The sequence below is a fragment of the Felis catus genome, chromosome B4 (assembly GCF_018350175.1).
Source record: "Felis catus isolate Fca126 chromosome B4, F.catus_Fca126_mat1.0, whole genome shotgun sequence".
NCBI lineage: Eukaryota > Metazoa > Chordata > Mammalia > Carnivora > Felidae > Felis > Felis catus.
The window spans coordinates 117,673,542-117,692,867 of record NC_058374.1 but is presented as its reverse complement, the minus strand read 5'-3'; the positions used below and the strand labels follow the sequence as shown (position 1 = coordinate 117,692,867).

General features: G+C 36.3%; 1 protein-coding gene across 17 annotated transcripts in view; it reads right to left on the bottom strand.

Moving 5' to 3' along the window:
• Window positions 1-19,326, bottom strand: part of CFAP54 (cilia and flagella associated protein 54) — a 289,781-nt gene that overhangs the window by 159,780 nt on the left and 110,675 nt on the right. For all 17 annotated transcript variants that reach the window (XM_045062193.1, XM_045062194.1, XM_045062191.1 and 14 more), the window contains 6 exons: window positions 11,875-12,003; window positions 10,089-10,203; window positions 8,224-8,313; window positions 7,567-7,693; window positions 2,276-2,390; window positions 1,175-1,275 (listed from right to left, as the gene is read on the bottom strand). In XM_045062193.1, the coding sequence (XP_044918128.1) occupies window positions 1,175-1,275; window positions 2,276-2,390; window positions 7,567-7,693; window positions 8,224-8,313; window positions 10,089-10,203; window positions 11,875-12,003 (677 nt within the window). The remainder of the gene's footprint in view (window positions 1-1,174; window positions 1,276-2,275; window positions 2,391-7,566; window positions 7,694-8,223; window positions 8,314-10,088; window positions 10,204-11,874; window positions 12,004-19,326) is intronic.

Below are 19,326 nucleotides of genomic sequence, written 5' to 3'. Positions count from 1 at the left end.
TTTTTTTCCAAGTTATCTGATTTGTTAGTATACAATTGCTGATAGTAATCTGTTATCACACTATGCATTTTTTGTAGTTATTTGTTCTATTGTTTTCTCTTCCATCTCTCATTTTGGTTTTTGAGTCTTTTTTTTTCTTAGTTAATGTAGTTAAAGCATTGCCAATTTTGTTTATTGTTTGGAAAAACTGGTCATTACTTTCAATGTTATGTTATTGTTATTCTGGTCTCTATTTTATTTATTTATGACTTTTCTTTGTTATTTCTTTCCTCTACTAAATTTCAGTGAAGTTTCTTCTTTTTTAGTTCCTTGTGGTATAATGTTAAGTTGTTTCCTTGCACTTTTTTTCTTAATGTAAGCATTTATAGCATTAAAAATGTCATAATTTAAATTTTTGTTCAATGTTTATATATTTTTGAGAGACAGAGACAGAATGTGAGTGGGGGAGGGGCAGAGAGAGAGAGAAAGACACAGAATCCGAAAAGGCTCCAGGCTCTGAGCTGTCAGCACAGAGCCCGACATGGGGCTCGAACTCACAAGCCGTGAGATCATGACCTGAGCCGAAGTTGGACACTCAACCGACCTAGCTTCCCAGGTGCCCCAAAAATGTCATAATTTAAATAAAGAAAATAAAGGAACAGTCAAACAGATAGTAGGCAAATACCAACAAAAACAAAGTGAGAGTGGTTCTATTATGCATATGTTGCTCTTAAGATCCAAATTACTAAATAAAGAAGGACATTTTATATATATGACGGTACGATATATAAAGAATATATAAGAATCATAAGTTCATACTCATAAAAATAGATGCTAAACATTTCATCATGATAAGTTTTATGGTTTCAGTTTTATGAACAAGAACATCAGGCCCACTAATAATTAAAAGTAATTTACCAATCAGGTTCTTGACCACCCTACCTAAACCACTACCTCCACCCAAGGCCAATTACTATAGGCATATCATCCTGTTCATTTATTTTATAAAACTTATCAGAATGTTAAATTGTCTTGTTTATTTGTGTGTTCACTTATTTAGTGTGTTCCTATCATTAATATGTAAGTTCCCCAAGGGCCGTGATCTTATCTATCTAGTCTACCAGTGTATCCTCAATGCCCAAAATAATGCCAACCACATAGTAAACATTTATGGAATTAATTAATCAATTAATACCTTTCATGTTCCATCATTTCAGCAATAGATGGATTTTTAGAAAAAAATTCTCTTAGAGTTTCCTTTCTTTTACTTCTTTTTCTTGGCATCATTTCTATAGTCTTAATATAGGAGATAACAAAAATGTTACAAATTAAATCTAAACTATGAACACAATATTATAATTTATTCATACTCTAATGTTTATCTCTTGACAATGAAATACAGTGATATCTTTATAACTTTCAATTAAAATTATTATCAAAAGAAACAAAACAATATATGACTATAAAAATATCCACATGGAGAGGAGCCTAGCTGGCTCAGTTGGTTAATTGTCCAACTTCAGCTCAGGTCATGATTTCATGGCTTATGAGTTTGAGCCCCATGTCGGACTCTGTACTGACAGCTCAGAGCCTGGAGCCTGCTTTGGATTCTGTGCCTCCCTCTCTCTGCCCCTCTCCTGCTCACATTCTGTCTCTCTCTCAAAAATAAAGAAACATTAAAAAATTTTAAAAATATCCACATGGGGGGCGCCTGGGTGGCTCAGTCGGTTGAGCATCCGACTTTGGCTCAGGTCATGATCTCGCAGTCTGTGAGTTCGAGCCCCACGTCGGGCTCTATGCTGACAGCTCAGAGCCTGGAGCCTGCTTCAGCTTCTGTGTCTCCCTCTCTCTCTGCCCCTCCCCCTCTCATGCTCTCTCTCTCTCTCTCTCTCTCTCTCTCTCTCTCTGTCAAAAATAAATAAGCATAAAAATTTTTTTTTAAAATATCCACATGGTAACTTAAGAATTATAATGCATTATATAATAATAATATTGTTTATTGGTATTTCCTTCTGTTTTTTTTTTTTTTCTCTTAACAAAGAGAGAGCAGGGGAGGGACAGAAGAAAAGGGAGAGAGAAAGAATCTTAAGTAGGCTCCATACCCACCATGGAGCCCAATGCAGGGCTTGATCTCATGACGATGAGATCACAATCTAAGCCAAAATAAGAATCGGGCACTTAACCAATTGAGCTACCCACGCACCCCTATTTCATATTATAATAAATACAATGCAGCCAATCATTTCTAGATACATGAATCTCTTAATTTCATTAACTTAAAATTCAAAACTCTTACTCTTCCAATCTCCATTACTGCAGCTTTGAACTTCTTCAAAGGTTTGCCTGTCTTTTTACACAAAATATTGTCTTTATATTTTGTTCTTTTAATTCCAAGTAGGGATTCATTCCTCCTAATACAAAAATAAAAAGTCAGTTAAAAGGATCTGTAAGAATTTACAAAATTATCCCAAAGCAATAAATCTTTAATGAATGTTGTCACTGAAATCGTATGAGAAGAATGTCCAAAACTGTTTGTGTCTCATGCATAAATTAGACTGTGATATTCCTGATCATCAAGGAATAACTGCCCTCTCGAAAGAGCAAAATGTAATTCATACCATGTGATGAGAGCTGATGTATGACATAGAAGAAACAGAATTGAACTGAAAATAAAACAACATGAACACAGCCCTTTAAAACTGAAAAGATAGCTACATAAGAGTTTCCCTGGACAAGCTATCTTGCTACCAACAGATTTCAGTCTCTTTGGTTCCACCATGTCAAGGCTCTTAGCTGCTATCATGTTCTGAATACCAACAGGTGCTAAGCATTTTATATGACTATGAAAACTTATCCCCTCCTCCAATGACTTATAGAAGTTCTTAACCTCATTTTTTCAATCTGCCATGGGCCCCTAAGGTAATCCAGGCCCTTCCAGCACTGTGAAGTCTCTCATTATCCCTCCTTCTATTGATACTTATCATCTACTGTCCCTGAAATTTCTATATTTTCTAAAATTTATATTTCTTTGGATAGGTATTTGCTAATTCCAGCAAAACCCTGCCATCACATGATAAATGAGATCCAAAAACTTAAATTGAATAAAATGTAAGGCTAATGAAATGGAAGGCTAATGAAATGACTGGGTGAGTCTGGATAACTAGTTACAGGAGTTGGGGTTTCAAATTCACCTTGGTCCCAATGGCTGTTGGCCACTTATTTCAATTTTAATGAAGATGATCCTGGATCCTATGGTTGGTTGGGACTCCAGCCCAGCTGCAGGAGTTCCAAGAGTCCCCCAGTTAGTTGGCATTCGTTTTGGCAAATGTTTTGTCTCCATCAACTAGGAAGCTTGGACCAGTGACCACTGGGGACTTGGGGTACCACCCTGTGCAACTTGCATCTGGAGACTGGTTGCCTGCTATTTTCCAAGCAGGTTGGTCTCTTCTCTATCCCCTGCCTCACCCACCCTCCAGAATGCTTGACCTGGTTTCTGTTACTGCAGAAAGATACAGGAAGGAGAGAAGGTCATGGATATACACTTGCCATCTTCCAATTTTCTTAACATTCGCCTCCATGCTCTGCAGAATTCTCACCCGCTGAATCAATTAAACTCCTCCCACTTCCTGACCTCTTCAAAGAATGCTTCCTCCTAGCTTTTTATTTTGTTTATGGTATGTTATGAAAAATGGGATTTTTAAATTTTTGTGTAGTGTTATTGATCTTTGATTTCATGGCTTATTCATTATTTTAATTACTTGTATCAACACCTGTTTCTGACTAAAAACATTGAATCCCAATGCCTGTCTGCCTATAATTTCAAAAATAGAACTCTGTTATACTTTATCTGATAATACAAATCTCTCTTTTGCTCTTTTTTATTTTTCAAATATATTTCATTATTCTAGGTCATTCCATAAAATGAATTTTATTAGAATTACATTAAACCAATAAATTAATTTGAAGATAATAGAAATTAAAGTAGTCCATCTGTCCATCAAGTAATGTACTATGTCTCTCCATTTATTCAAGTCATTTTTAAAAATATCCCATAGTGAAAATGTTTGATCTTCTTTTATTAGCCTAAGTCTCTTCACAAATCCTGATAAATTTAATCCCGTGCTTCATAGAAATGGGATCATTTTTCCATTATACTGTCTAGTTGATATAGGAGAGCTATTGGCTTTGCATCTAGCTATCCTATGGAATTCTCTAATTAGTTCTGATAGTTACTGGTTAATTAGCTTAAGTTTTAAAAAATAATTATTTGCAAATAGCAATCACTTTATCTCCTTTTCAGAGTACTTCACTGAAGAATTCATTTGACAAACATTTTGGAGACCCTATTTTGTGATCATCACATGAATTCTAATCTTAAATTCTATTTCTTATTTAATGCTCCGGCAAGATCTTTCACAACAATGTTAAATGATAGAAGGAATAAGTTTCCTTGTTAAAAAGCTAATTTGAACAGAAAATATTCTTCTACACCTAATTTGCCAGGAATGGTTGTTGAATTTCACCACATGACTTTTTAGCGTATGCTAAAGGTTCCTTTGACTACCAATAATAATTACATTTGCAGATTTCCTACTATATTTATATTGAGAATAAGATCTACATTTTCAATGCTGAATTTATAAGCTAGTACTTTACGAATTTTTGTTTCTATATACTACTGATTTAGAATTGACTATTTTTAAAATTCTTTTTATAAAGCTGCTATCAGAGACTGGTGTGATAAATTTAGTAGGAAACTTTAAACCCATGTGCTGAAATAGCTTTATGTAAAGTAAAAATTATCTGTTCCTTTAAAATATGAAAGAAGTAGCCTAAAAAAATCTGAACTATTCAATTTTTTACTATTTCAATCAATTCTTATTTAAAAAATTCCAGATTATCATCATTTTCAATTAGAAATTTCTAATTTATTCATATTAAATTGTATATGCTATTATCTAATGGTTGTTTAACTGCTTCCAAATGTATGATTATTACCTCTGTGGATTACTTGTATTTCACTTTCTCTTATTACGGTGGCTCGAAATTTGCCTAATTTATTCTTATCTTCAAAGAACTAGTTCTAGTAGTTACCAATTAAATGATTTTGAAACCATTATTTAATTTCAACTTTTATTTTTATTTTCTTTTTTTTTGCTTTCTTAGATTTATTTCATTTTTCTAATTGCTTGAGTTCAATGAAAGTTCATTTGATTTTATTTTTAATTTTTAGTAATAGAGGCTTCTAAAGCTAAAAATTTCTCTATTTTGAGTACTTTTGATGTTAGGGTTTCTCATTATCATTAACTTTCAAAAGTATACTTTCAGTTAGATTTCTTTTTTGATCCAATAATTACATATGCCAGTATTTTTTTATAAAATTTCAGTTTTAGGGGCACCTGGGTGGCTCAGTCTGTTAAGCGTCCAACTTGGGCTCAGGTCATGATCTTGCAGCTCATGAGTTCAAGTCCCACATCAGGCTCTGTGCTGGCAGCTCAGAGCCTGGAGCCTGCTTCAGATTCTGTGTCTCCTTCTCTCTTTGCCCCTCCCCCATTCGCACTCTCTCTCTCTCTTTCTTAAAAATAAATTAACGTTAAAAATTTTCAGTTTTATTATACTGTAAAACTATGTGGTCTTTACAAATTTTACTCTAGGTTATCTATTGAGCCTTATTCTGCAACTTAAATATTACTTTTTAAAAAAATTACTTATTAAAAAATATTACTTTTTAAAAAATTAATGAGTGCTTTAAAAGATGTTTAGTCTCGATTGGCTATATATATTAAATTAATCTTACTAATTATATACATGTTCTGTGTTCTTTTTATTTCTTTCTAAAGTAGCATGTTCAACTCTCTCAATATTATTATATTTCTGTCAAATCAATCTTGTCTTCTCAGCAGTTACTTCCATATACATTGATTTTTTTTTTTAATATAGAACATGAAAATTCATGGGGGCCTGAGTGGCTCAGTTGATTAAGTGTTGGACTCTTGATTTTGGCTCAGGTCATGACTTGATCTTATGGTCGTGGGATCTGCCCACTTTGGGCTCTGTGCTGGCAGCTTAGAGCCTGCTTAGAATTCTCCCTCTCACTCTCTCTCTGCCCCTCCCCACTCATGTTCACTTTCTCTTTCTCTCTCAAAATAGATAACATTAAAAAAAAAAGAACATGAAAATTTATGAAATACCTTTCCATTGTCATTTATAAGCATGATTGGTAGAATCACCCACTTTGAATGTGAAAAGGTAGAATTAAAAATAAGTAACACAGAGATTATTCTTTTTTCTTTTTGAAAGAGTTTCCTTTTTATTTTTTTTTTATTTTTTAGAGAGAGAGAGAGCACACATAAGTGGGGGAAAGGGACAGAGAAAGAGAGAGAATCTTATTAGGCTTCACACTCAGCAAAGAGCCCCCAACATGGGGCTCAATCCCACGATCCTGGGATCATGACCTGAGCTGAAATCAAGGGTCAGACTGAAATCAAGGGTCAGATGCTCAACTGACTGCGCCACACTGGTGCCCTGATTTATTCTGTAAAATATTACTGGTACAATTGATAAGCTGGGGTTGGGGGAGGGGGTGGAGAACCTGAAGTTTAATCTAAATCCCCACACCAAAATAAATTCCACATGGATTAAAAGATTAAATATAAATCATGAAACCATAAAATTGGAAGAAAACACAGCTGCACATTTTTCTGTTGCAGAAAATCTCTTTTGTGCAAAACTATGTTAAGCATATGAACATAAAAAGAAAATAGGTATTACTATCCAGGTAGAAATCAAAGTTTTGCATCTGTTCTTCCTCTATATTCCCTGAGTTGGAGAAGAACATCCTAAAACATCTTCTCAGACTTGAAAATTGAAATCATTATGAACTTAGTCACACTGTTCAATCTCCAACCTTGAGTCTTTTGTTACACCCACTGGTCAATGATTCTAAGCCACTTACTCTGTTTTCCTCTTTCAAAATATCTACTATTCTTAGGTTGGACCCCCACAATCAGCCCTCCAAATTTCCCCATACACCAAGTGTCTTCTGATTCTCTTTGGTATTAACAATGTTATGTGTGGCTTCCAAACTTCTAATTTCAGCTCTGATTTTTTTTAATTTAATAGAACTTTCTGACTAATTCTCTGAATACCGTAATCTGTGAAATTTAATGAAAGCAATTTCCTCCTTTATCACTTGTAAATATGAAGCACATAAATTCCAAGCTTTTTTTTTCTAATAAATGAAGTGCCTGTTTTAGGAAGAATGTTTTTCTACATGTTTTTCTGAGAATGTTTCCCTTTTGCTGCCATGTTTCAAATAGACCTCATGTTATTGATGCTTCTTTTTACCAAAATGAGAGACAGATCAATGCATAATGGTGAAATGGAAGACCAGTTGTTGGAAGAAAATGTTTAGTTATTTATCTATTTACACACACAGACATAAATCCTTACTGTCTCCTAAGTGGCTGTTTACCCCACACTACGTGCATACTCCACCATCTTTCCCATCCACTTTATATATCATAAAATGACAATGTTACCTATCTTTTAAAGCTTTAAATATTATAAAATATATACTACAAATACCTTTTTAAGAAGTCATAAACAGGATTTGTTATCTCCACCATAAGATGAAATTTTTCATCGTTCATACATTTTAGCATAACTTGTGTAAAGAATTCTAGGAATCTAGGTCTCTGCTTAAATTTCATAACTGTGAAAACAAAGAAATGTATGGCAGTAAATATGTCAAGAACTCCTGTCTTTCCAAGATCAAATAATCCTTTATGGTCTATATTTCATTTGTTTTCCAAATATCTCAGTGTTGAAAACTAGTTCATAAAAGTTGCCTCTAATGTCAGACAAGTTGGGGGGAAAAGTGCTAATTATCAAAATTACTAGTTATCCTAATTTTTATTCTCTGTCACTCTGAGCTAAGCAATAATGCTGCTATTTCTTCATAGCTGGACTTGACCATCACTCACATTTTTCAATTACCTAGTACTCATAAGCTTCATAATATCACTCACTACCAAAATAAGTCACCATCAAAGTTCTGTCTTTCCAGATTTTAAATCATATTACTTGACCACCAATAGTTATTTTGTGTTATTCTAAACAGGTAAGAACTCAAAACCTTCTGTCTAGAAAAGTGAGATCTTTCAGACAACAACAAAATCCACACAATAAATGACCTTCAATAGAAAATCGAGTGAACAGCACATATACGTTTAGGTCACCTACCTTCTTTCACAGCACCTTTGACCGACCAGTTTAAAACAATAGGGTAAAGAAATACAGGGTCCTCTGTTCCTGAGAGTTCAGTTGTAACATCTAAGGTTTAAAAAATTAGTAAGTTGTAGGTTCTGTTTAACGTGAATAACCAAAAATGAAAATTCTTTGGAAGAATGTTCAAGCATTCATTCTAAATTATGTGCTTTCAAAATATCAACTACATCATTATATTTGGGGGCATTAAAAACTTCAGTGATCTTAGTTATTTTCCTTTCATTTTTCCCCCTAAAAGCCAAGGAGATCACCACCAAAGAGGTGAAGAGTTTCTAAGGCTTGAGTCTCTCATATTCAATGGCTGTCATATTACCAGCAAACCCCAGACTCAGAAACATACCAATTATGTTAACTTTATTTTTACAAAATTACTTTTAAAAGACCGTAAAATATAGAATAATGAACAGCACAGCCACTGGAGCAAGGCTGCCTGGGTTCAAATTCTAACACCAACAATTTTTAGTTATGAGACCTTGTTAAGTTACTCATCTTCTCTGTGCCTCAGGTTCTTTACCTTTAAAATGAGCATAAGAGTAGCTCCCTCATATGGTTGTTATATAAGGGCCATATGAGTTTCAATATGTGTAAAACACTTAAAATACTTCCTGGCACACAGAAAGTACTGTACAAAACTATTATTTTATGATTGTTTTGTTATTAAATCTGTTGTTTAGCTAGTAACATTACATTGTGCTTCTTAGTAAAATGTTTTTACTGACAAAATGAAAATAATTCACATCTCTAAAACACTTCACATTTTAAAGAATTATATTTTTATAATGAGACAATTACAGCTTTCCCAAAGCTAGGTTTACTGGTTGTGTGAATAATAGAGCACTGGGTTCAATTCATTAATTCAACTCAAAACAGACTTTGAAGAGAGAGAGAGAGAGAGAGAGAGAGAGAGAGAGAGAGAGAGAGAGAGATCCAGGTCAGGGAATTCTGATCCCAGATAGAACTGAGGCACACTAAGAGAGGTGAGGTCAGGACACAGAATTCTGCAAGTAGTCAGTTCCAGAAAGGCTGAGGGGCCAAAAGTAGAACCTCCTACTTGAGGAAAATGTGGAGAGAAAAGGTACTCTCTTATTCTTCCAGAAGGTTTGAAGTACCTGCTAAAAAGCAGGTGATAATATTTATCATCACTAGAAACTAAATCAATTTCTTAAGCAGATTTCCAAACTGCAAACTCCAAAATTCTAATCACTGTATGCACAGTGGTCCATTTTGAAATTCCTATTTGGCACAATGACCTAAAACTAAACCAGTCTTTCACTTGAGCAGACTGTGGTTCAAATCACTCACTCATTAAAACACTTCACGCTATCCTTTTATTTCTGTTACATTTCTGCCTTTGAAAGAGTAGTGATTCTCAATTTTGCGCTCCCCTCACCAATACACTTGGCAACATTTGCCTCCCAGTTGATTGTCAAAGCAGGGAAGATGGTGTGCCAAGCATCTAGGTAGAGGACAGGGATGCCGCTCATCATCCTAGGGTACTCCACAGCCAAGAATTAGCTGACCCAAATCGACAAGAATGTCGAGGCTGAGAAACCCTGCTTTAGAATCAAAAATAAGCCAGCTATGTAATCCTAAATAAATCACTTAATCTTCATGAACCACATCAGAAAAAAAGCAGTTAGCAATCCATTATTAACACAGTATTTTTAGGATTAATGAAATAATGTAAAAGCACCTTAAAGGATTTATTTACCAAATGCTAATCTCATCTTAATCCTTTTAACAAAATAGTTTCTTATTTAAAAAAAAAACAAAACATAATGCCAAGTAGAAGTATACAGAAAGAAAAAAAAAATGACTACGTTGCTTCGTCAGTTTGAGTAGGTGGGTCTCCAACAAGGCCAGCTGTTCATTTATTTTTTCAGGTAATAATATCTGCTGTGGCTTCTTAGGCTTGTAAGACTTCTTAGAAGAACCCTAAAAACATTGGTTAAGTGTCAGAACGTACTTCAACATGTTTCAACAATTGTCACTTTGAAGTAATAATCTTTAAATTACGATTTCATACTTTCACGCCTGGTGGATAAAAACTACAATCTACATGGCTAGGTGATATAAATGAATAATTAATAATAACAGTCATTTCATCCCAACTAAATGACAAACACAATACTCAGTATTTTATGGAGATGAAACAAAATATTTCTTCTCTTCCCCTCTCCCTTCTTTCCAGTAACTTCTACACCCCAAAACCCCAACTAGCACCATCCCTTCAACCTATACACACTTTTCTGAAAGCAGCTGAGGGTAGAGCTCTAAAAAATCCTCAAAAGAAAACTCCCATCTTGCCCTCAGAAATGTATTCCTTTTTCCCTTTTCTTCTTTCCTTTCTTTTTTCCCAGAGGAGCTTCTTTACAACTAAGCTAATTGCCTTTGCTGCTTTGCCTTTCATTGAAACATAACAAGATATGCAATTAGTGGATTAAGTATTAGTGGATCTGTGCTCAGTCTCCCCACCATGTTTTCAACAGTCTGAGCCTGAGAACTGAAGTGTTAATGTCTCCTGTTCTCAAACAAACAAACAAACAAACAAACAATCCTCCCAAGCCCCTACAGGCTTAAAGCGTCCTTGAGGGGCTATAACAATTTCTGACTCTTATAAATTAGGCGTTAGCTTCTCAGTCCCTACAGTCTTAGAAAGAAGTATCACAACATTCCACTGGGCTTGGGGCTCCATGGAAGGACACATGGGGTCCTGCCCTGCAATGATGTGAAGGAATAGGCTCGTGAGTCAAGGCCTGGGTGACATAAAGGGCCTGGCAGCTGAAGGACTCTGACAGTGAACAACAGTAGGTGGAAAAAACCCTCAAAATGCATCCAGCTTAATCAAAACTCTCTCTAAACAAAATGACCCTTCACCTCCCAAAAAAGTATTACGGCTTAAAAAAATTCGTCCAGTAAAACAATGGTAGTTTTTGAAGCTTTTTGTGGCAAGCACACACTTACTTTGGCATATAATTCATTATATAATAGAGATAGAGATGGGGCCAGTCCAACAGAAACAGAGTCTAGGGTTGACAGTCTCTCTCCCCACCCCAGTCAGTGAATTAGTAGGCTTCAAGTAATTCCTAGTGCTCCTCAGAAATGAAGCAACATTTCAAAATTTGATCTATAAAACCACATAACCGTATGGTTTCAAGAAAAGGCAATACAATGGGAGGCAGATACTAAAAAGTAGTCTTAGACATTAGCAGTTTCATAAAGAAGACAATTTAGGTGACACAATGAGGTTAGGAAAAATCTGTGAACAAACTAAAAAGCTCTGACGGGTATTTACTACATTCGCTGACCCACCCAGAATCATAAAATCAATTTGGGAGAGACTTTACAGGGCTTTTTGTCCCCTGTCCAGCTGGGCATAGGAAGCTCTATCAACACCTGATGGTCAGTACTGGTGAGAGAGGCTCTTCAGTATTCCAGCATGGATGCTTCTAAATAAGGAAACTCTTTGCTATATACCACTTTTTGTTTATATAAATATGACAAATTTGAAACTAGTCAATTTTCTAACACATTTGCTAATATCACATGACACTTAAAAGACTCAAATAAGTATATGTTTTAAGACAAGAAACAAAAATCAATTACCTCCTCTTGTGTTTCTTCTTGGTCAGTCACACCAAACAGAGATTTGCACCCTGATGTGATGTCTAACATCTTTTTTCCATAATTTATAATCATAACTGCCAGGTCATATTCTTTCCATGAACGCAGAATCTAATTGAAAATATTTATTAATTATAATTAAATATTATTAATTACCCCTTGTCTATTTTCAAGTGTCATCCACCATCTTTCATAAACTCAAAAGTCCCATTAATGTTTGGGTCTAAGAATTCCCCTGATTTTGTTAAGGAAACTGGTAATTTACCTCCAGATTATATTTCCCCACAATTAAAGCTGCACGATTCCACTGCTTTAAATAAAGGACAAATTAACAAGATTATCTCCTCAATAATGAATTTCCCATATTTCTGGGACATATAGCCATATATGTTTCGGTATAGGAAGTTAACTGTTAAGAAAATATTTCCACTTAACACACCCATGTTAAAACAAAATCATTCTAAAAAGTCCACATAACCACCACCTCCTGTCTTGAGTTGCTTTCTATGTGAAATGGCATAATTACTGACATCAAAATGTCTGGGTTAGGGGGTGATTTAAGATCGGTAAATGATTCATAAGACATTCTAGTGGTGGACTAGACTAGAGACAAGCTGTGTTGGGCAGATTCTCCATGAACCAGAGCTGCAACAGACGCTGCAATCATAAAAAGGGGAGCTTCTCTCATCCACAATTTGTTACTAATTACTATTCTTTGGCCTTCTCTAGCCTGGCCCTTACCTAGTGTAAAGCACTCATCTCCTTGTACTTTAAGCTCACAAAATATTGAGCCAAATATAAATTCTGACACTCACCATGGTTTCAGGCCTTCATGCCTCCCTACCCCTGAGGCATTTCTCAGAACAACTTGCCCACTTTATTTATAAAGCTTCACCTGGTCATGAACATCTGGGCGCTAGCATCAACTCTAGAAAGGTTTCCCTGGCCAGCAGTCTGATTTGCATAGGGGACACATTCATGGTGAACCCCATAAGGCCATTCTCCAAGAGTATAAATAAGCTTGCAGGAATTTGTTAGATGTAGGTGTATTCTGTCAAGCTGAGTAACTTAGTATTTATTTAAGATAAGTAACAACTGTTATTTCCCATACAGTGAAAGGATATATACACGGGTAGTTGCATAAATCTGATAATACCTACCTGATCCAAGGTGCTAAGAAATAGAAATACTTCGTGGGACCCGGCAATAGCGTTAAATTAATGCTGACCATGGAACTGAGCGTGGGAAGGAAAACGGTGAAATAAATCTTGAAAAGGTTGATGGGGTTAGGTCAATCGGGGCTTTAAATGCCAGGCAAAACAGTCCAGTGTCATTATAAAATTGATATCAGAGGGAGTATGTTGTATTAGAAAGCAGAAATGAGCTGATGTTTGCTCTCCATTCAACTTTGCTCTCTGATGTAGGTGGAGGCTTAGAACTAGAAAGGACTGTGTCGTCTTTTCCCCTTATCTTCATATGACAGTACAAAATGATAAATGATAACGAATTTTTCCAATCAAAAGGGAAATAGAGAACCAATTCTACTTAACACACCAAATGGTGAACAGAAATAAAAAGACTATGCCAGATGTTTAGCATAATAAGTTTTAAACAATGCAAACATAATGGAACATTTAACATGACTTGTCTCAGAAAGTGGCACTTCATTTGGAATTCTGGCAACTTTTAGAAAAAATACTGCTGCTTAAAGAAGAAAGATTGAGTCATCTGAACAGATTACCAATGTTTTAAGCAGAACAGAGAAAGGACACAGAGCCATTAGACTAATTGGACTTTCCATGTCATAACAGAAAATCCATACAAAAAATGTGTTTATAAAAAAATGAACACCTGAAATCTGGGACTCGAGGCTAGGCCAGGGTTCTGGGGTTACCGTCAGGCTGGAGGAAGCTTCCGAAAGGACAATTCTCAGCATATCAATTTGGGACAGAAGCAGCTCTGATATCAAAATCGTCACATTAATATACATTTTACTTTTTACAGATGTCCAAAATACATTCAGGGTCATTTCTATAATAATAGCACTTGGATCTCAATGTGATTCTTCAAGTTGTGGGGGAAAGCTAGTGGAGTTGTGGATGGCAAGTAAGGAATCGCAGGGCCAGTCCCAAGCTGCTGTGTGCTATGGGAGAAAAATCACACAAGGCTGAGAGAGGAGACATGTGAATTCAAGGACTTCAACATGCACTAGGCCCCAAATGCTGGTCTTTTGTTCTAGGTCAGTGCTCTCTGCAATCATCCACAGGAGCTGCTGCAAAACCTCCCATTCTTCTCAATCTCGGAAACCCACCCTTACTCCTTACTTCCTTACTCTCAGCAAATGACCTTGCTTCCTTTTCACAGAGGAAATGTAGGGAACTAGCTTATCTCCTGTCCAGAAACCTACCTACACACTCACCTGTAACTCCAACCATCCTACTCTCCTGTTAGTGGAGAGAGGTCAATCTCCCGTCCAGACTAACCCCTCCCACCTGTGCTAGGACTCACTGCCTCCTGCCTTCTCAGGGATCTTGCTCCTATATCCTCATCCTTTCCCTCTCCTGGCTCCTCTCCTTTAATGGTCAAATGTGGAGTGCCTGGATAAGCAGAATTGGTTTGTTGGTTGGTTGGTTGGTGTTTTGTTTTGTTTTGTTTTGTTCTGAGAGAGAGAGAGAGAGAGAGAGAGAGAGAGAGAGAGATTGAATCTTAAGCAGGCTTCAAGCCCAACATAGAGCACAATTCAGGGCTCTGTCTCAGGACTGTGAAATCAAGACCTGAGCCAAAATCAAGCATTGGATGCCTAGCTGAGCTACCCAGGCACCCCTGGTTGGTTAGTTTTTAGCAGGAGAAGTTGCTATTGGCAACTTGCAACCTACAAGCTGTGTTGGAATAGTTTCTTTGTTCTGGAAGAAACATTGCAGTAGCTGCTATTAGTTATTTAAATGCAAAGTGAGTAGTTGTCCAGTACCCTGGAAAGAGAGTATAACCTGGCCTTCTTTTATTTGAAAAAGACATTCCTCTCCTGGAAATACTTACTGATGGACAAATCTGGGGGGCGGGCAGTGGGGGACGCCAAGCAGAGAAGATATTCCAAAGAAAAGTAACCTTGGAAGATATACTTTTAGTCCAGCATAACACTAATTAATGTGTGTATAATTGTAACATTAGAAATGGAAAGGGGCACTTTGGATTATGTGAGACTCCTGCTTTCTCACTGGTTACACCACATGATAATGGCAGCGCTGATAGCACCAGAGAGATTCTCAAGGTTGAGGTTGGGAATGACAAAACAGCTGTGGACCAATCAACTCTCCTCTTCTTCCTCTTGACTAATGGAAGCAGGACAGGCCCCTTGGATTTAGTGCACTCTTAAATAATTCTCTTCCCTTCTCACTCTACACACTGTCCCCAGACGATATCATTTATTTATATTGTTCATTTGAGTCCATATATTAATGATGGCTTTGTCCTTATACATATTTGGCCTCTCTTGAACTCCAAGACGGTAGTTCCAATTATATAATATACACCTCTTTGGATATCCTATTAGCCCCAAAAGTCAATATATTCAAAACTCAGTATCTTTTCTCTCTTTCCCGTACAAAATTACTCCCTCTCCAGAGTCCAACAAATAGTATTCACTCAACTGCTGAGTCCAGATAGCTGGATTACTGTTGACTCTCCCCTCTTTCCCTTGTATCCCCACATACTCAGTAGTTTTACAGGCTGTCAACTCTATCTCATAAATAACTCTTAAATCCTTTCAATTCTATCTCCCACTTTTTCACACTATAGTAGCCTCCCCTCTTAAGCATGGGGGATATGTTCCAAGACCCTAGTGGATGCCTGAAACCTCAGATAGCACCAATCCTGATATACATGTTTTTTTTTTAATACATATGTGCCTATGATAAAGTTTAATTTATAAGTTAGGCAGAATAATAACAACTATAATAATAAAATAGAACGTTTATAACAGTATACTGTAATAAAAGCCATGTGAGCAGAGTCTCTCTCAAAATATCTTGTACTGTGCTCACCCTTCCCCTTGTGATGACGGGACATGATAAAATGCCTATGTGATGAGATGAAGTGAGGTGGATGACGCAGGCACCACAACACAGTGTTAGGCTACCGCTGACCTTCTGACAACGCATCGGATGGAGGCCCATCTGCTTCCCGATGCAGTTGACTGTGGGTACGTGAAACCGCGGAAAGCAAAACTGCAGATAAGGGGAGACTGCCATAGTTCAGTTTGTCATCTCTCACCCTCTAACTCCCTCCCTGCTTCAGGTCTTATCCCACTCTACTAGCTGTTGTGCCACCAGAATAGTTTCTCTTTTCTAAAATGCAAATTTCATTATGTCATTTCCAGGTTTAAAACCCTTGAATGGCTCTTCTCTGACCTCATTAGAGGGCCATTCATCATCTGGTACCTGTTCACTACTCCACTTTTCAAGGTGACTGAAACACATCCTTCATAATTAAAAATAAATCTGATTCTTCTTCTCCCAAACTTTAAAATTATTTCATATTTTCCCATTGATTACTCTATGAGGCAATATTAATAATCCTGTATCTGTCAAATATTTTTTTAATATTTGCCTTTAAGCCTTGTTAATAGTGTCTTGCCATAAAAAAAATTCTTTTAATTATCATGTAATCTGTTTATCTATCTTTTCCTGTGTACCTTTTAAATTATATGCCCTTTTGAGAAAGGTCTCCTCTGACTTCAAGGCCATACAAATATCTATCCTGACTTTATTTTGTTTATAGTAGGAGGTAGAGCTCTGGCTTTGTTTATTTACAGATGAATAGTCAGTTATACCAACACCTTTTATTAAATAAAATATTTTAATAAATTATCATTTTCCCAATAAATCCAAATGCCACCTTTGTCATATATTAAGTTCTTCTGTAGACCTGGGACTGGCTATTCCTGGACTCTTCTATTCTTCTGAACTATTTGCCTATTACTTTGTTAACACCATTTTTTATTGAAGTGGCCTTATAATAAGTCTTAGTATGTATTGAGAACTTTAAGTTATTCTAATCAGTTTCAGAGAAACCCCATTGGGATTCTGATTAGATCTGTGTTATATTTAAATATTATTTTAGGAAGGATTTATATTTCTATGACATTAAGTCTTCATATTCAGGAACCTGCAGTGGCCCGCCATATGTTCAGATCTTATTTTGTGCCCTTCAGTAGATTTCACAGTTCTTTTATTTGGGTCTTTTAGCACTCTGTTAAGTTTAAAATATTGTATTTTTTCCTCCAAGTTTTTATTTAAATTCCAGTTAACATACAGTGTAGTATTAGTTTCAGGTGTACAACTTAGTGATTCCTCACTTACATACAACACCTGGTGTTCATCACAACAAGTGCCCCCTTAATCCCCATCACCTATTTAACCCACCCTGGCTCACCTCCCCTCCATCAACCCTCAGTTTGTTCTCTATCGTTAAGAGTGTGTTTCTTGGTTTGCCTTTTTCTCCCTGCTATATTCATCTGTTTTGTTTCTCAAATTCCACATGAGTGAAATCATATGGTATTTGTCTTAAAATATTGTATATTATAAAGTGGTATATTTTCTTCTCTCCATTTCTAACCAGTTATTGACAGTATAAAAATATCAGTTTGAAAGCATCTCACAATCATTTTATAAATTCTTTTTTCGATTGTAATAATCTTTACTAGATTCTCATGAGTTTTGGAAACCTGTAACAATTACAGATTAATTTATACTTGTTTTAAAATTTTTTTTTAATGTTTATTTATTTTTGAGAGAGAGAGAGTGAGAGAGCTTGAGCAGGGGGAGAGGCAGAGACAGAGAGGGAGACACAGAATCTGAAACTGGCTCCAGGTTGTGAGCTGTCAGCACAGAGCCCGATGTGGGACTAGAACTCACAAACCAGGAGATCATGACCTGAGCTGAAGTCCGACACTTAACCGACTGAGCCACCCAGGTGCCCCAGTTTTTTAATATCATAAAATTTTTCATATCGTTATCTATTGCATTAGAGAATCTCTACAAATAATGAATCACACTATTAAGAGTCAGCATCTCCTATACCTGATTTTTAAGGAGACGTTTTATGAGTGTTTCTTACAATTATAAACACTTGAATCTGACTTAAAAATTTTTTTTAATGTTTATTTATTCTTGAGGGAGAGACAGCCAGAGCGAGAATGGGGTAGAGAGAGAGGGAGGGCAGAGAGAGAGGGAGACACAGAATCCAAAACAGGTTCCAGGCTCTGAGCTGTCAGCACAGACCCTGAGATGGGGCTCGAACTCACGAGCCATGAGATCACACGAGCCATGAGATCATGACCCGAGCTGAAGTCAGATGCTTACCTGACTGAGTACCCAGGCACCCCACTTCAATCTGACTTTTTAGCTCATCTGGCCATCTCTGTCATCTGAGTTCATTAACACTTAGTGAAGTAATTAATACACTTGATTGTATTCCTTCTATCTTAAATACTATCTCTTTTTCTTTCTTAGTTTTGCTGAATTAGCCATTTTTCCTGCCTGTTATTCCTCTGTTCATTTTTCCTTCCTGTCAATTTACAAGTCTTACTGTGCTTTATAGTTTTGCACCTAGCTACATTTTCCTGAGACATCTATTTATTTATTTTTTATTTTATCTATTTATTTATTTATGAGAGATAAAGAGGAAGGGAGCAAGAGGGAAGGGCAGAGGGAGAGAGAGAATCTTAAGCAGGCTCCATGCCGAGCATGGAGCCCCATGCAGGGCTCGATCTCATGACCATAAGATCATCTGAACTGAAATCAAGAGTCAGACACTTAACCTACTGAGCCACCCAGGCGCCCCTCCTGAGTCATTTTTAAATATATATAGTCTATTAAGAGAAACTAATAATTTTATAGTATATGTATTTTTTATACTATATGTATTTTTTTTTAATTTTTAACGTCTATTTATTTTTGAGACAGAGAGAGACAGAGCATGAACGGGGGAGGGTCAGAGAGAGAGGGAGACAGAATCTGAAACAGGCTCCAGGCTCTGAGCTGTCAGCACAGAGCCCGACGCGGGGCTCGAACTCACGGACCATGAGATCATGACCTGAGCCAAAGTCGGACGCTTAACTGACCAAGCCACCCAGGCGCCCCTATATGTATTTTTTTAAAACACACAACACGCACCAAGAATCTCTACCTGCTCTCCTCTCCTTGACCCCAAACAAAATAAAACTTTAAGTTCTAGGTTACTAATAAGTTTTTTCTTTCAAAGATAACATTTCTATTTCAAGAATCCCTACTTAGCATTTATATTACAAAATCCACATCATATCATTATTACCTATTTAATTTTAATAATACATATATTGCAAGGTTCATTGCTCCCATTTTTCCTCCCCTTTTTGTCTTTCCCTGTCTTGGGATTTCTATTCTGAACCACTTGTCA